Source organism: Budorcas taxicolor, chromosome 5 (genome assembly GCF_023091745.1).
Source record: "Budorcas taxicolor isolate Tak-1 chromosome 5, Takin1.1, whole genome shotgun sequence".
NCBI lineage: Eukaryota > Metazoa > Chordata > Mammalia > Artiodactyla > Bovidae > Budorcas > Budorcas taxicolor.
Window position 1 is genome coordinate 6,613,632 of NC_068914.1, and position 15,935 is coordinate 6,629,566.

At 37.3% G+C, this 15,935-nt stretch overlaps 1 protein-coding gene across 1 annotated transcript in view; it reads right to left on the bottom strand.

Moving 5' to 3' along the window:
• The window catches only part of CCSER2 (coiled-coil serine rich protein 2), a 122,069-nt gene that overhangs the window by 32,153 nt on the left and 73,981 nt on the right, over positions 1 to 15,935 (bottom strand). The window contains exon 7 of the mRNA XM_052640144.1: positions 14,420 to 14,506. Coding sequence (XP_052496104.1) covers positions 14,420 to 14,506 — 87 coding nt within the window. The remainder of the gene's footprint in view (positions 1 to 14,419; positions 14,507 to 15,935) is intronic.

The following is a 15,935-nucleotide window of genomic DNA, read 5'->3' on the forward strand; positions in this document are numbered from 1 at the left end:
GGCGTATGTGACACAGAGAGTTACCACAAACATCTTGTGAGCATGAAAGGACATGCAAGAATCAGAGAGGATTTCAGAAAAGTCATGCGAGAACTTTTACCATTACCCACATGACCAATTAAGAAACCATGAAAACAGACGCGGCCAATACACTTTCTTGTTATTAAGTTTATAAACATTCTTATTTTCAAGTCACTTTAGTCAGACTTTTACTTAAAACATCACTAGACAGGCACTGATTCACCAGGATGGGTGATCTGGAGCAAATCATCAAATAAAAGTTATTATTTATCATGTATCCATGGGCCAATTATAGCATTAAGGACTTTACATACGTAGTTCATTTAGTTTATAATACAACACTATACAGTCGGCGTTATTTTACTATCCCCACACACAGAAGAGGCTTAAAAGAAATTAAGTAACTTCCCTAAGAGAGTATGGCTACTAAGTTCAGAGCCAGGATTTGAACCTAAGTCTATGCAGCTTCAGTCTGGTCATGGCTTCTCAAATACTCAACTACACAGCCAGCCCACTTAAGCTGAATTCCACTTTCTATGTCTCCACAAAGAAGATTCTACACCAGTACTTTCATAGGATTACTCTGAGGACTCAAAGAACAAATATATCTAAATTCATTATTATTTAACTGCAGTATACTGAGGTGAAAATATACAGACATTCTAAGCATTTGGAATAAGGTTTAAATAGTCAAGCCTCTATACTTTTTGGCTTAATTTTTGGAGCACTGCAATCTGATTTTATATCTGCATATTTCTCATAAAATAAGAATTTAACATATTGTCAATGTATTTTTTTAAGTTTACATATAAACAGAGGTTAGAGTATCTATTTCTGAAAAAAGATTAAAAGTATAACAAGCTAGAAATGGAAAAGGACTTTGAAACCACTTAGAAAAACCTCCACATTTTTGACAAAGAAAGCACTAGAGTGATAGAAACTGCCAATGTCATTCAGCTAATTAATACAAACAAGAAAAGTTCTCTAATTCCTATTCCATGGCTCCTCTGATGACATTCTGCTATTTTTAAGAAAACTAACTAAGGGATATAAAAGAAAGAAAAAGACTAAAAAGAGAAGGGCAATTTTAATTTTGGTAATCTGAAAAGTACAGTTGCATATGTCTGCTTTCAATGGTCTATATCCTTTTAAATTCTTGATTTGAACAAGAGACTTTCTAGACCATAACTAAAGATAGGTGATAGGCTCTTCTGAAATAAATAATATCTAAATTTAATATATCAAATACAGACAATTTCACATATCAATAAAGACTAATGTTTTTGCTTGTGTTTTTCTTTCTTTAGGATTCTCTTAGATATTTCTAAAACATTTCTAAACGTTATTTGTAAGGTGAGATATTCTTCAGGATAACTGACCCAGTCTCTTTAACACGGGAGTACAATGGGAAAAAAAAAGAATGATTCTAAAGTAAAAGAAACTTAGGGGATATAACTTGATGCAATGTATAAACATACGAGATATTTTCAGAACTGGAGAAATCAGAATATGGACTGAATGTTAGAAAATATTTTAAAATTACTGTTAACTAGCTAAAGGTAATATTATAAATGAGAAAAGAATATTTTTTAAAGGGCATACTGAAGTTAAAAGAATTATTAAAACTTCTCAGCATAAAAAGCTGTATTTTTCATTATTTATTAATCATGTATCAATATAAAGTGATTTTTTTCATAATTATTTCGGTCTTAGATTTACTTTTTTAATTTTAATATTGAAACTCCCAACCTTTTATATACAGTATTACTATGCCATTTTACTTTACCTAAATTTCCCTTATGTAAAGAAATTAAAGGATTTTACTTTAAATCCTCAATAAAGCTCTCTACATGAGATAATGCCATTTCCATTTATTATTATATTAATATTTATTACATTTAGTCGAATTTCTGTCACCTTAGTTTTGCTATTTTTAGATATCCTTGATATCTCTCTATGTCCTCTTTTACTTTTATCTTTCGTAAGATACATTATTCTAATCTACTAATAGTTACCTTAGAGCAGTCCACAAACATTTTATCTAAGTATATGACAAGAATAATTTTAGATACTTATTTGTAGATAAATAACTCAGTACTTCTTCAGTATACCCTTTATCTCTTTCCTGAAATATATTTTATCTAAATACTTACAAAAATAGTAACTTAAATTTTAAGTTAAAAATAATTTTTATTTCAAAAATGTTTTAATTTATAAATTAAAGAAATTTAACATTCAAATGATATACAGTGACATATGATTAAATAATGAGCCTTAAGTTTTCTCCCATTAGTAGTTGGAAAGATTAGCTGATCGAGTCTCTCTAAAGGTGGGTTTCCATTTAACCATTCATTCATTTTAATCTTTACTTCTTTATTCCTGAGTTATTTTAAAATTTCTCTCTCAAGTACTTGGGATGCATCATTAAATAATTTTACAAAGATAAATGTGTAGCATATTTTTCAATAGATTAAAGGTCAGAGAATGTACCTCTGTATATTAAAAAAAAGGGGGGGGGTTTAGCTATAGAATATGAGTCATAATCTTTTTTTCTAAAATCACTAGATACAAGTTTTGTGCTCTATAATATATTTCTGCAAAATCTGAAGCTTAATTTCTTAAAGCTACCTTTTCTTTTCCCTGAAAATTGGCTACATTGATTGGGTTTGTGTTTAGTTGTATTTTTTTAATTGAAGGATAATTGCTTTGCAGAATTTTGTTGTTTTCTGTCAAACCTCAACATGAATCAGCCATAGGTATACATACATCCCCTCCCTTTTGAACCTTCCTCCCATCTCCCACCACATCCCACCCCTCTAGACTGATACTGATACAAAGCACCCATTTGAGTTTCCTGAGCCATACAGCAAATTCCTGTTGGCTATCTTATTTTACATATGGTAATGGAAGTTTCCATGTTACTCTTCCACACATCTCACCCCCTCCTCCCCTCTCCCCATGTCCATAAGTCTATTCTCTATGTTTGTTTCTCCATTGCTGACCTGTGAATAAATTCTTCAGTACCATTTTTCTAGATTCCATATGTATACATTAGAATATGATATTTATATCTTTCTTTCTGACTCACTTCACTCTGTATAATAGGTTCTAGCTTCATCTACCTCATCAAAACTGACTCAAGTGCATTCCTTTCTATGGCTGAGTAATATTCCATTGTGTATGTGTACCACCACTTCTTTACCATTCATCTGTCGATGGACATCTAGGTTGCTTCCATGTTCTAGCTATTGGAAATAGTGCTGCAATGAACAATGGATACATGCGCCTTTTTCAATTTTGGTTTCCTCGGGGTATATGCCTAGGAGTTAGATTGCTGGGTCATATGGTGGTTTTATTCCTACTTTGATAAGGAATCTCCATAGAGTCTTCCAAAGTGGCTGTGTTAATTTACATTCCCACCAACAGTGCAAGAGCATTTCCTTTTCTCCACACCTTCTCCAGCATTTATTGTGTCTAGACTTTTTGATGATGGCCATTCTGACTGCCGTGAGGTGACACCTCATTGTACTTTTGATGTTCATTCCTCTAATGATAAGTGATGTTGAGCATCTTTTCATGTGTTTGTTAGCCATTTGCATGTCTTCTTCGGAGAAACGTCTGTTGAGGTCTTTTTCCCACTGTTTGATTGGGTTGTTTGTTTTTCTGGTATTGAGTTGTATGAGCTGCTTGAACATTTTGGAAATAAATGTTTTGTCATTTGTCTCATTTGCTATTGTATTTTCCCATTCAGAGGGTTGTCCTTTCACCTTGCTTATAGTTTCCTTTGCTGTGCAAAAGCTTTAAGTTTAATCAGGTCCCACTTGTTTGCTTTTCTTTTTATTTCTATTACTATAGGAGGTGGGTCATAGAGGCTCTTGCTTTAATTAATGTCATTAGTGTTGTGCCTATACTTTCCTCCAAGAGTTTTACAGTTCCAGTTTTACATTTCGATCTTTAATCCATTTGAGTTTATCTTCATGTATGGTGTTAGGAAGTGTTCTAATTTCATTCTTTTACATGTAGCTGTCCAGTTTTTCCAGCACCATTTATTGAAGAGGCTGTCTTTGCCCCAATGTATATTCTTGCCTCCTTTGTCAAAAATAACATACCATAGGTGCATGGGTTTATTTCTGGGCTTTCTATCTGGTTCCATTGGTCTGTATTTCTGTTTTTGTGCCAGTACCATACTGCCTTGAAGACTGCAGCTTTGTAGTATAATCTGAAGTCAGGAAGGTTGATTCCTCCACCTCCATTCTTATTTCTCAAGACTGCTTTGGCTATTCAGGGTCTTTTGAATTTCCATATGAATTGTGAAATTTGTTGTTCTAGTTCTGTGAAAAATACCACTGATAATTTGATAGAGAGAGCACTGAATCTGTAGACTGCATTTGGTAGCATAGTCATTTTCACAATATTGATTCTTCCTACCCAGGAACATGGAATATCCCTCCATCTGTTTTTGCTGTCTTTGATTTCTTTCATTAGTGTATTATAATTTTCTCTGTACAGTTCTTCTGTCTCCTTCAGGTCAGTTCAGTTGCTCAGTTGTGTCCGACTCTTTGTGGCCCCATGAATCGCAGCACACCAGGCCTCCCTGTCTATCACCAACTCCCAGAGTTCACTCAAACTCATCTCTATCGAGTCAGTGATGCCATCCAGCCATTTCATCCTTTGTCGTCCCCTTCTCCTCCTGCCCCCATCCCCTTTCAGCATCAGAGTCTTTTCCAATGAGTCAACTCTTCGCATGAGGTGGCCAAAGTATTGGAGTTTCAGCTTTAGCATCAGTCCTTCCAATCAACACCCAGGACTGATCTCCTTTAGAAGGGACTGGTTGGATCTCCTTGCAGTCCAAGGGACTCTCAAGAGTCTTCTCCAACACCACAGTTCAAAAGCCATCAGTTCTTCGGCACTCTGCTTTCTTCACAGTCCAATTTCCCATCCATACATGACACTGGAAAAACCATAGCTTTGACTAGATGGGCCTTCGTCAGCAAAGTAATGTCTCTGCTTTTGAATATGCTATCTAGGTTGGTCATAACTTTCCTTCCAAGGAGTAAGCGTCTTTTAATTTCATGGCTGCAATCAACATCTGCAGTGATTTTGGAGGCCAAAAAAAAAAAAAGTCTGACACTGTTTCCACTGTTTCCGCATCTATTTGCCATGAAGTGATGGGACCAGATGCCATGATCTTCGTTTTCTGAATGTTGAGCTTTAAGCCAACTTTTTCACTCTGCTCTTTCACTTTCAGCAAGAGCTTTTCTAGTTCCGCTTCACTTTCTGCCACAAGGATGGTGTCATCTGCATATCTGAGGTTATTGTTATTTCTCCTGGCAATCTTCATTCTAGCTTGTGCTTCATTCAGCCCAGCGTTTCTCATGATGTACTCTGCATAGAAGTTAAATAAGCAGAGTGACAATATACAGCCTTGACGTACTCCTTTTCCTATTTGGAACCAGTCTGTTGTTCCATGTCCAGTTCTAACTGTTACTTCCTGACCTGCATACAGGTTTCTCAAGAGGCAGGACAGGTGTTCTGGTATTCCCTCTCTTTCAGAATTTTCCACAGTTTATTGTGATCCACACAGTCAAAGGCTTTGGCATAGTCAATAAAGCAGAAATTGATGTTTTTCTGGAATTCTCTTGCTTTTTCCATGATCCAGCAGATGTTGGCAATTTGATCTCTGGTTCCTCCACCTTTTCTAAAACCAGCTTGAACATCTGGAAGTTCACGGTTCACGTACTGATGAAGCCCGGATTGGAGAATTTTGAGCATTACTTTACTAGTGTATGAGATGAGTGCAGTTGTGCAGTAGTTTGAGCATTCTTTGGCATTGCCTTTCTTTGGGATTGGAATGAAAACTGACCTTTTCCAGTCCTGTGGCCACTGCTGAGTTTTCCAAATTTGCTGGCATACTGAGTGCAGCACTTTCACAGCATCATCTTTCAGGATTTGAAATAGCTCCACTGGAATTCTATCACCTCCACTAGCTTTGTTCGTAGTGATGCTTTCTAAGGCCCACTTGACTTCACATTCCAGGATGTCTGGCTCTAGATGAGTGATCACACCATCGTGATTATCTTGGTCGTGAAGCTCTTTTTTCTACAGTTCTTCTGCATATTCTTGCCACCTCTTCTTAGTATTTTCTGCTTCTGTTAGGTCCATACCATTTCTGTCCTTTATTGAGCCCATCTTTGCATGAAATGTTCCCTTGGTATCTCTAGTTTTCTTAAAGAGATCCCTAGTGTTTCCCATTCTGTTGTTTTCCTCTCTGTTGCTTTCTTATCTCTCCTTGCTATTCTTTGGAACTCTGCATTCAGATGCTTGTATCTTTCCTTTTCTCCTTTGCTTTTCACTTCTTTTCTTTTCACAGCTATTTGTAAGGCCTCCTCAGACAGCCATTTTGCTTTTTTGCATTTCTTTTCCATGAGGATGATCTTGATCCCTGTCTCCTGAACAATGTCACGAACCTCTGTCCATAGTTCATCAGGCACTCTATCTGTCAGATCTAGTCCCTTAAATCTATTTCTCACTTCCACTGTATAATCATAAGGGATTTGATTTAGGTCATACCTGAATGGTCTAGTGGTTTTCCTTACTTTCTTCAATTTAAGTATGAATTTGGCAATAAGGAGTTCATGATCTGAGCCACAGTCAGCTCCTGGTCTTGTTTTTGCTCATTGTATAGAGGTTCTCCATCTTTGGCTGCAAAGAATATAATCAATCTGATTTCAGTGTTGACCATCTGGTGATGTCCATGTGTAGAGTCTTCTCTTGTGTTGTTGGAAAAGGGTGTTTGCCATGACCAGTGTGTTCTCTTGGCAAAACTCTATTTGCCTTTGCCCTGCTTCATTCTGTATTCCAAGGCCAAATTTGCCTGTTACCCCAGGTGTTTATTCCCAGATATTTAATTCTTTTTGTTGCAATGGTGAATGGGATTGATTCCTTAGTTTCTTTCTGATTTTTCATTGTTAGTATATAGACATGCAAGTGATTTCTGTGTAAGGATTTTGTATCCTGCAGCTCTGCTAAATTCACTGATTAGTGCCAGCAATTTTCTGATACTATCTTTAGGGTTTTCTATGTACAGTATCACATCATCTGCAAACAGTGAGAACTTTACTTCTTCTCTTCTGACCTGGATTCCTGGGTTCCTTTTTCTTCTCTGATTGCTGTAGGTAGGAATTCCAGAATTATGTTGAATAATAGTGGTGAAAGTGGACACTCTTGTCTTGTTCCTGATCTTAGGGGAATGCTTTCAGTTTTTCACCACTGAGAATAATGTTTGCTGTAGGCTTATCATACATAGCCTTTACTATGTTGAGTTGTTCCTTCTATGCCCATTTTTTGAACAGTTGTATTCATAAATGAGTGCTGAATTTTGTCAAAGGCTTTTTCCGCATCTATTGAGAGTATCATATGGTTTTATCTTTCAGTTTAATATGGTGTACCGCATTGATTGATTTGAATATATTGAAGAATCATTGCTTTCCTGGAATAAACCAACTTATTCATGATATGAGCTTCCTGATGTGTTGCTATAATCTTTTTGCTAAAATTTTGTTGAGGATTTTTGCATCTATGTTCATCAGTGATATTGGTCTGTGGTTTTATTTTTTTGTGTTGTCTTTGTCTGGTTTTGGTATCAGGGTGAGGGTAGCCTCGTAGATTAAGTTTGCAATTTTTTGAAAGACTTTTAGAAGGATAGGCATTAGCTCTTCTCTAAATGTTTGATAGAATTCTCCTTTGAAGCCATCTGGCCCTGGGCTTTTGTTTTATGGGAGATTCTTTTATCACAGCTTCAATTTCGGTGCTTGGAATTGGGTTGTTCATAATTTCTATTTCTTCCTGGTTCAGTCTTGGAAGATTGAACTTTTCTAAGAATCTGTCCATTTCTTCCAGGTTATCCATTTTATTGCCATATAATGTTAATCATAGTCTCATACTCCTCTGTCTGTTGTAACCTCTCCTTTTTCATTTCTAATTTTGTTGCACTGATTCTTCTTTTTTCCTTGATGAGTCTGGCTAAAGGCTTATCAATTTTGTTTATCTTCTAAAAGAACCAGCTTTTAGTTTTATTAACCTGTACTATTGTTTCTTTCATTTCTTTTTCATTTATTCTGCTTGAGTTTTTATGATTTCCTTCCTTCCACTAATTTTGTGGGGTTTTTTGTTCTTCTTTTTTCCAGTTGCTTTAGGTGTGAAGTTAGATTATCTAGTTGATGTTTTCTTGTTTCTTGAGTAGGTTGTATTGCTATAGACTTCCCTCTTAGAGCTGCTTTGGCTGCATACCATAGGTTTTGAATTGTTGTGTTTTCATTGGCATTTGTTTCTAGAAGTTTTTTCATTTCCCATTTGATTTCCTCAGTAACCTGTTGGTTATTTAGAAACGTGTTGTTTAATCTCCATGTGTTTGTGTTTCTTGCAGTTTTTTTTCCTTGTAATTGATATCTAGACTCATAGCGCTATTGTCAGAGAAGATGCTTGATATGATTTCAATCTTCTTAAATTTACTCAGGTTTGATTTGTGACCCAAGATGTAGTCTATACTGGAAAATGTTCCATGTGCACTTGAGAAGGTGTATTCTTCTGCATTTGGATGGAATGTCCTAAAGATACCAATGAGATCCATCTCATCTAGTGTATCATTTAAGACTTGTGTTTCCTTATTAATTTTCTGTTTTGATGATCTGTCCCTTTGTGTGACTGGGTGTTGAAGTCTCCTACTATTATTATGTTATTGTCAATTTCACCTTTTATGTCTGTTAGTGTTTGTCTTACCTATGGAGGTGCTCCTATGTTGGGTGCACAGATATTTACAATTACTATGTCTTCCTCTTAAGATTAGTCCCATGATCATTATGTAGTGTCCTTCCTTCTCTCTTGTAATACTCTTTATTTTAAGGTCTATTATGTCTGATATGAGGACTGCTACTCTAGCTTTCTTTTGCTTCCCATTTGCATGGAATGTATTTTTCCATCCTCTCACTTCCAGTCTGTTATGTGTCTTTAGCTCTGAAGTGAGTTTCTTGTAGACAGCATATATATGGGTCTTGTTTTTGTGTCCATTCAGCCAGTCTGTATCTTTTGGTTAGAGCATTTAATCCATTTACATTTAAACTAGTTATAAATATATATGTTCCTACTGCCATTTTCTTAATTGTTTGGGGTTGATTTTGTAAATCATTTTTCTTCTTTTGTATTTCTTGACTATATATGTTCCTTTAACATTTGTTGTAAAGCTGGTTTAGTGGTACTGAATTCTCTTAACTTTTGCTTGTATGAAAAGCTTTTTATTTCTCCATCAGTTTTGAATGAGATTCTTGCTGGGTACAGTAATCTTCACTGCAGATTTTTCCCATTCAGTACTTCAAATATATTCTGCCATTCCCTCCTGACCTGCAGAGTTTCTGCTGAAAGATCAGCTGTTAAGCATATGGGGTTTCCCTGGTATGTTGTTACTTCTCCCTTGCTGCTTTTAATATTTTTTCTTTATGTTTAATTCTTTTTACCTTGATTAGTATGTGTCTTGGCGTGTTTCTCCTTCAGTTTATCCTGGGTGGAACTCTGTGCCTCTTCGACTTGAATGACTATTTCCTTTTCCATGTTGGGAAAATTTTCAACTATAATCTCTTCAAAAATTTTCTCACACCCTTTCTTTTCCTCTTCTTCTGGGATCCCTATAATCTGAATGTTGGTGCATTTGATACTGTCCCAAGTCTCTGAGACTACCCTCAAGTTCTTTTCATTCTTTTTTTACTTTATTTTGCTATTCAGAAGTCATTTCCACCATTTTATCTTCCAGCTCACTGATTCGTTCTTCTGCTTCAGATATTCTGCTATTGATTCCTTCTAGAGTATCTTTAATTGCAGTAATTGTGTTGTTGTCTCTGTATGTTCATTCTTTAATTCTTCTAGTGAAGTGAAGACGCTCAGTCGTGTCCGACTCTTTGCGACCCGTGGACTGTAGCCCACCAAGCTCCTCCGTCCATGGGATTCTCCAGGCAAGAATACTGGAGTGGGTTGCCATTTCCTTCTCCAATTCTTCTAGGTCTTTGTTAATTGATTCTTGCATTTTCTCCATTTTGTTTTCAAGGTTTTTGATCATCTTCACTATCATTATTCTGAATTCTTTGTCAGGTAGTTTGCCTATTTCCTCTTCATTTATTTGGACTTCACTGCTTCTACTTTGTTACTTAATTTGTGTAGTATTTCTCTGCCTTTTCATTATGTTTTTTTTAACTTACTGTGTTTGAGGTCTCCTTTTCCGAGGCTTCAAGGTTGAATTCTTTCTTCCTTTTGTTTTCTGCCTTCCTAAGTTTGTTCCAGTGGTTTCTGTAAGCTTCATATAGGGTGAGATTTGTGCTGAGTTTTTGTTTGCTTTTCCTGTGATGGGCAAGGTTGAGTGAGGTGGTAATCCTATCTGCTGATGACTGGGTTTGTATTTTTGTTTTGTTTGTTGTTTAGATGAGGTGTCCTGTACAGGGTGCTACTGGTGGTTGGGTGATGCTGGGTCTTGTATTCAAGTGGTTTCCTTTGTGTGAGTTCTCACTATTTGATACTCCCTAGGGTTATTTCTCTGGTAGTCTAGGGTCTTGGAGTCAGTGCTCCCACTCCAAAGGCTCAGGGCTTGATCTCTGGAGTGGTTTGTTATGGTATTAAGTGAGATTAGAACAAATATCCAAAAATGAGAAACCAAAGATGAACCCCAGACAAATGGCAGTTACAAAGTCAGGCAAATAATAATTAAAATAATGGAATATACACGTATACATATACACTCATAAGCAAAGTCAGAACAGTCCAACAAAACTAAAGTACAGCAGATTGACCCAGCAAACAAAGGAAATCAAAAATTATATTGACCAGTTAAGAACCAAACTAAAGTACAAACTGGAAAACAAAACTAAAGCAAGGCACCAAGTGGGGAATAAAGCAATGAAAACAAAACTAACAAATATGTTGAAAGGAAAGAAAAGAAAGAAAAAATAGATATGCAAAGTTAAACGGGAGTAGATGAAGAAGATTTATATAAAGTTTAACTGCAAGGGGAAAAGAACAGTAGGAAAAGCAAATGAAAGAATAAATGTAGAAAAAATATAGTAGGTCTAAAAAAATTAAAATTATAAAAAAAGAAGAAAAAAAAACGGAGAAGAAAGAAAAAAGGAAAACACAGAACTTCCAAAGCCCAACATAGAGGCAGAGGTTTATAACAACAATAAAATGTGTGACTGAATATATACATATACAACCATAAGCAAAATCGAAACAGTCCAACAAAATAAAGTAGAATAGATTGACCCGGCAAACAAAGAAAACCAAAAATTATATTAATCAGTTAAGAACAAAACTACCTAAAGCACAAACTGGAAAACAAAACTAAAGCAAGGTGCCAATTGGGGAATAAAACAATGAAAATAAAACTAACAAATATGTTGAGAGGAAAGGAAAGAAAGACTATATATGCAAAGTTAAATAGAGGTAAATGAAGATTTATATACGTTTTAAAGATTGACTGCAAGGGGAAAAGAACAATAGGAAAAGCAAACAAAGGAATAAATGTAAAAAAAAATAATAGGTTTAAAAAATTAAAATTAAAAAAAGACAAAAGAAGAAAAAAAGGAAAATGCCACAGAACTGCAAAAGCCCAACCAACGAAGAGGCAGAGGTTTATAACAATAAAAATGTGACTGAGAAAAAAAAGAAAAGCTCAAAAGCTTAATTGGATTTCATAGTGCCAATAAAACCAATAACTACAATGGAGAGGGGAAAGAGAGGAACAAAACAGAGAAAACAATCCAAAAGAATCTACAAGACAAGTAAAAACATAAGAATAATAAACTTTTTTCTTGAGTCACTGCTATCAGAGTCCTTTCCCTCGCTGGGAGTCAGAGCCCACCTCACCTCCCTAGGATGCCCTCTAACACTCTGCTGATCTCTGGATCTGCTGTGGGGGAAGCTCAAATTCTAATCTGGTCCTACTCCTGTGTGTTCTTGCCTCCAATGTCCACAGCTATCAGAACTAGTGTGGTTCCTTTCGTGGGAGCTCTCAATGACCTTTTATATATTCCATAGGCACAGAATCTGCCTAGTTGATCATGAGGATTTAATCTGCAGCTTGTACAGCTGGTGGGAATGTTTTGGATCTTCTTCCTTAGCCACACTGCCCCTGGGTTTCAACTGTGGTTTTATTTCCACCTCAGCATGTGGGTCGTCCACTGGGGTTTGCTCCTGAGGCAGTCCTGGAGGACTTGGGTTTGTCCCTGTGAGGGCCAGGTGTGGAGGTGGTCCGCTGCTTGGGTCGCAGGGGTTCTGCAGGTATTCAGGGGAGTTGGCAGCTAGCGCAGCAGGAAATATAGTGCTCTAGAAGGGTATGGCAACCAGTATTGGCCAATACGCTCCAGTGTTCTTGCCTGGAGAACCCCTCTCCCTGACAAAGCAGCCTGGACAGCTTCAGTCTACAGGGTCGCAAAGAGCTGGATACTAGCAAAGCAATCCTGCACGCATAGATGCAAGACTTATTTTCCCTGTGGCAGTTCTGCCCCAGTGACAGCTAAGCATGAAGGTGGTGCAGCTGGCTTGGCTTGTGGGGACTCTGGTGGTACCAAGCAGGGACACAGACTGCCTCCGCCGCAGAATGTTATGGCGCTATCAGAGTCTTATCAGAGTCTTTTTTCAAGCCTCTTGTAGCTGTCAATCAGAAGGCCTCTGGCCAGTCTTTCTCTGTAGCTCCACCCATGCAGGCACTTCGAGGGCTCCCTTGCCTGGGGTCCTTCTCTGTTGTTCCATGGGTCAGGGACATAGAGGGGTCCCCCTGGCTGGGGTCCTAGTTTGTAGATCAGCGCGTCAGGCACTTAAAGGAGCACCCTGGGTGGGGTCTTGCTCTGTAGTTCAGTGCATCAGGCATTTGATGGGCCAGCCTCTCTATTGTTCAGCTGCCAATGCTGGCTTGTGGGGAGAGAGAGGCTACGGTGATGGCTCCATCCCCTACCTGTGACTCAGCAGAATCGCCTTGCTTCCATGGCTGCCTGGATTTCCTCCACAGGCATTTCCCACCACAATATCCTCCCTCACATCCCCTCAATTCAACTCTCTGCAGTCAACAGCAGCCCTCGCCCTGGGATTGCTTCAGAAACCCTAAACTCCAGCTCCCAGCCACTAAAGCCTTCCAGGGAACCTGAGTCCCTGTCTGGGGCATGTACAGCTCCGGCAAGGACTGTCTGATTCTCATTCCATTTAGGCTGCCACAGATCAGCTGTTTCACTCTTAGCCTTAAATGTTTCTCCTCGGACTCAGACAATCGCCCGTGGGGCTCAGGTTTCTGTTTCAGTTCCCCTACCCGCCGAGGACAGGTCCAGTCCTAACACTTCGGCTTTCTCCCCTAGTTCCTTGGTCCTACCAAGTTTTGCGTGGTTCTATATGTTCTTTTCCTCTTGTCAGCGACTCCTGTTCACTCTCAGCTGGTGTTCTGCACACACTCCTGTGTCTGAAGGGGTATTCCTGATGGATCCGTGAAGAGAGACATACTCCGTGTCCACCTACTCCTCCACCAGCTTGTTCTCTGTCTTTAGTTTTGAAATACAAAAACTAGTCTTACTCTTGTCCTTCTTAATTTTATATTTAGTAGGCCCTCAATTTGCACTATTAGGTTATTCTTATTTTTTCAGGTTTATTACATCTTCTGATACCCTTAATCATAACATCTGATCCATCTATCCTTACCATTTATTCATAAGCTGGATCTCTGATTTGACCCCAGTGGTTCAGAACTCAGTATGGTTTATATTTTATATTCTGAGTGAAATTACTATTTCATATCGCCAAATTACTTTGCTTGGCCAATATAAGCTTTTAACTTCCAAGAAAGCTTTGGCCTATTGTTATGCCATTACGTTCTTGTTATCCTGGCCTTTTATTATTACAAATTAAATTATAATTAAATTCAAGACACAGCACATACAGTTTTCATATGGAACTAATATTTGACATTTTAACAATTACAAAATTATAAAGAATCATATGGCTCCAAGAAATCACAGAACATCGCCCAAGGGGAAACACTTTTTTTAGAATAACCTTCTAACAAGACAGCCATTCAGATTTCTAAAGACTAAATACCCAGTTTCATTCCTCAGTAACATGAAGGTAAGCTGGTGAATTTCAAATCTCCAAACAGACACAACTGAAAATGGATTGAGTTTTTCACTCTGAAAAATTATTTAGACTGAAAATTAAACCACATACTTTTATAGAGTGCATATAACCTAAAAACAAAACACCAGTGCAATTTTAAAAGCCAAAAAATGAAGTCCAATTTCAATTCTGGCTAGTTTTATAAAAATATATATATATTGCCCAGTTTGAAAAGGCTTCACTTTATATATCACACTATAATACTTACAAGCTGATGTTCTAATAGTTGGATTTTTTCATCTTTTTTCTTTAGTTCCTCTTTAAGTTGTTTTATTTCATTTAGTAAATCTTCATTCTGAAATATTTTAAAAGATTTAACGTGAAGTATTTAATTGTATTTTAAAACACTAATGAAAAATATTAAATTAAGGATGCAGGCTGAGCAATGAACTGTGTGTTTATTTAACATGAAGATTCTTCTTAAATATCCCAGCTATTTATCCATTTAAAAAAATCCAGTTTGGTCTTCTAGGAACTCATAGTTTAAAGGAGTCTGACACATAAACAAAGAACAATAAGAGCAGCAACAGCTAACATTCACTTAGTACTAACTGGGTGCCAAGACCTAAGTACTTTTGGGTGTCTAAGTAACTGATTCCAACTGCAACTCTGAGGTAGTTACTATTATCCCCATTTCAGAGATAAGAGGAACTAAGCCACATAAGTAAAATAAATTAAACACAAAATAATAACTTCAGCTAGATTTCAAGAAATATATGAGTTGCCTGTCAGAGGAAACGAGGGCCACAAGTAGAGGCATCATTAAAGGCACAGAGTCATTTTCATGGCTGGTGCAGAAATCAGTAGCAAGGTAAATGTGCCTGAAAGGGAATCAAGGAAGACTCTTTTTCTTTGAGCTACTTTCATGAGAACTGCCTGAATCAAAGAATAAATTCCCTGTTGACTTAGTTTATAAGAAATTTCTATCAAGGCCAATCCCTTTCCCAAAATTAAAAAAAAAAAAAAAATTCCTGAAAGTATTCCTTGAACAACACAGGGGTTAGGCGTGCCCACCCTATTAACAAACCTCGTCTAGTCAAGGCTATGGTTTTTCCAGTAGTCGTGTATGGATGTGAGAGTTGTCTTATAAAGAAAGCTAAATGCCAAAGAATTGATGCTTTTGAACTGTGGTGTTAGAGAAGACTCTTGAGAGTCCCTTGGACTGCAAGGAGATCCAACCAATCCATCCTAAAAGAGATCAGTCCTGGGTGTTCGTTGGAAGGACTGATGTTGAAGCTAAAACTCCAATACTTTGGCCACCTGATGCAAAGAGCTGACTCATCTGAAAAGACCCTGATGCCCAGGAAATATTGAGGGCAGGAGGAAAAGGGGGCGACAGAGGATGAGATGGTTGGATGGCATCATCGACTCGATGGACATGAATTTGGGTGAACTCCGGGAGTTGGTGATGGACAGGGAAGCCTGGGGTGCTGCGATTCATGGGGTTGCAAAGAGTCGGACACGACTGAGCGACTGAACTGAACTGAACACAAACCTATTATCAACGTAAGCAGGAATTCAGTTATATTCTCACATGTAAGGTATCATTATCTTATTGTTAGACCATTTTGTTTACTGCTATTTAATTATCCACAAATATATACTGATGATATAGTGCTGCCAAGGGAAATTAAAGTTAACCCTTGAACAACACAGGGGTTAGGGGTGCCCACCCTATAGAAAGTAAAAAGACCTGGGTATAACTTTTAATGAGTGCTCCACAT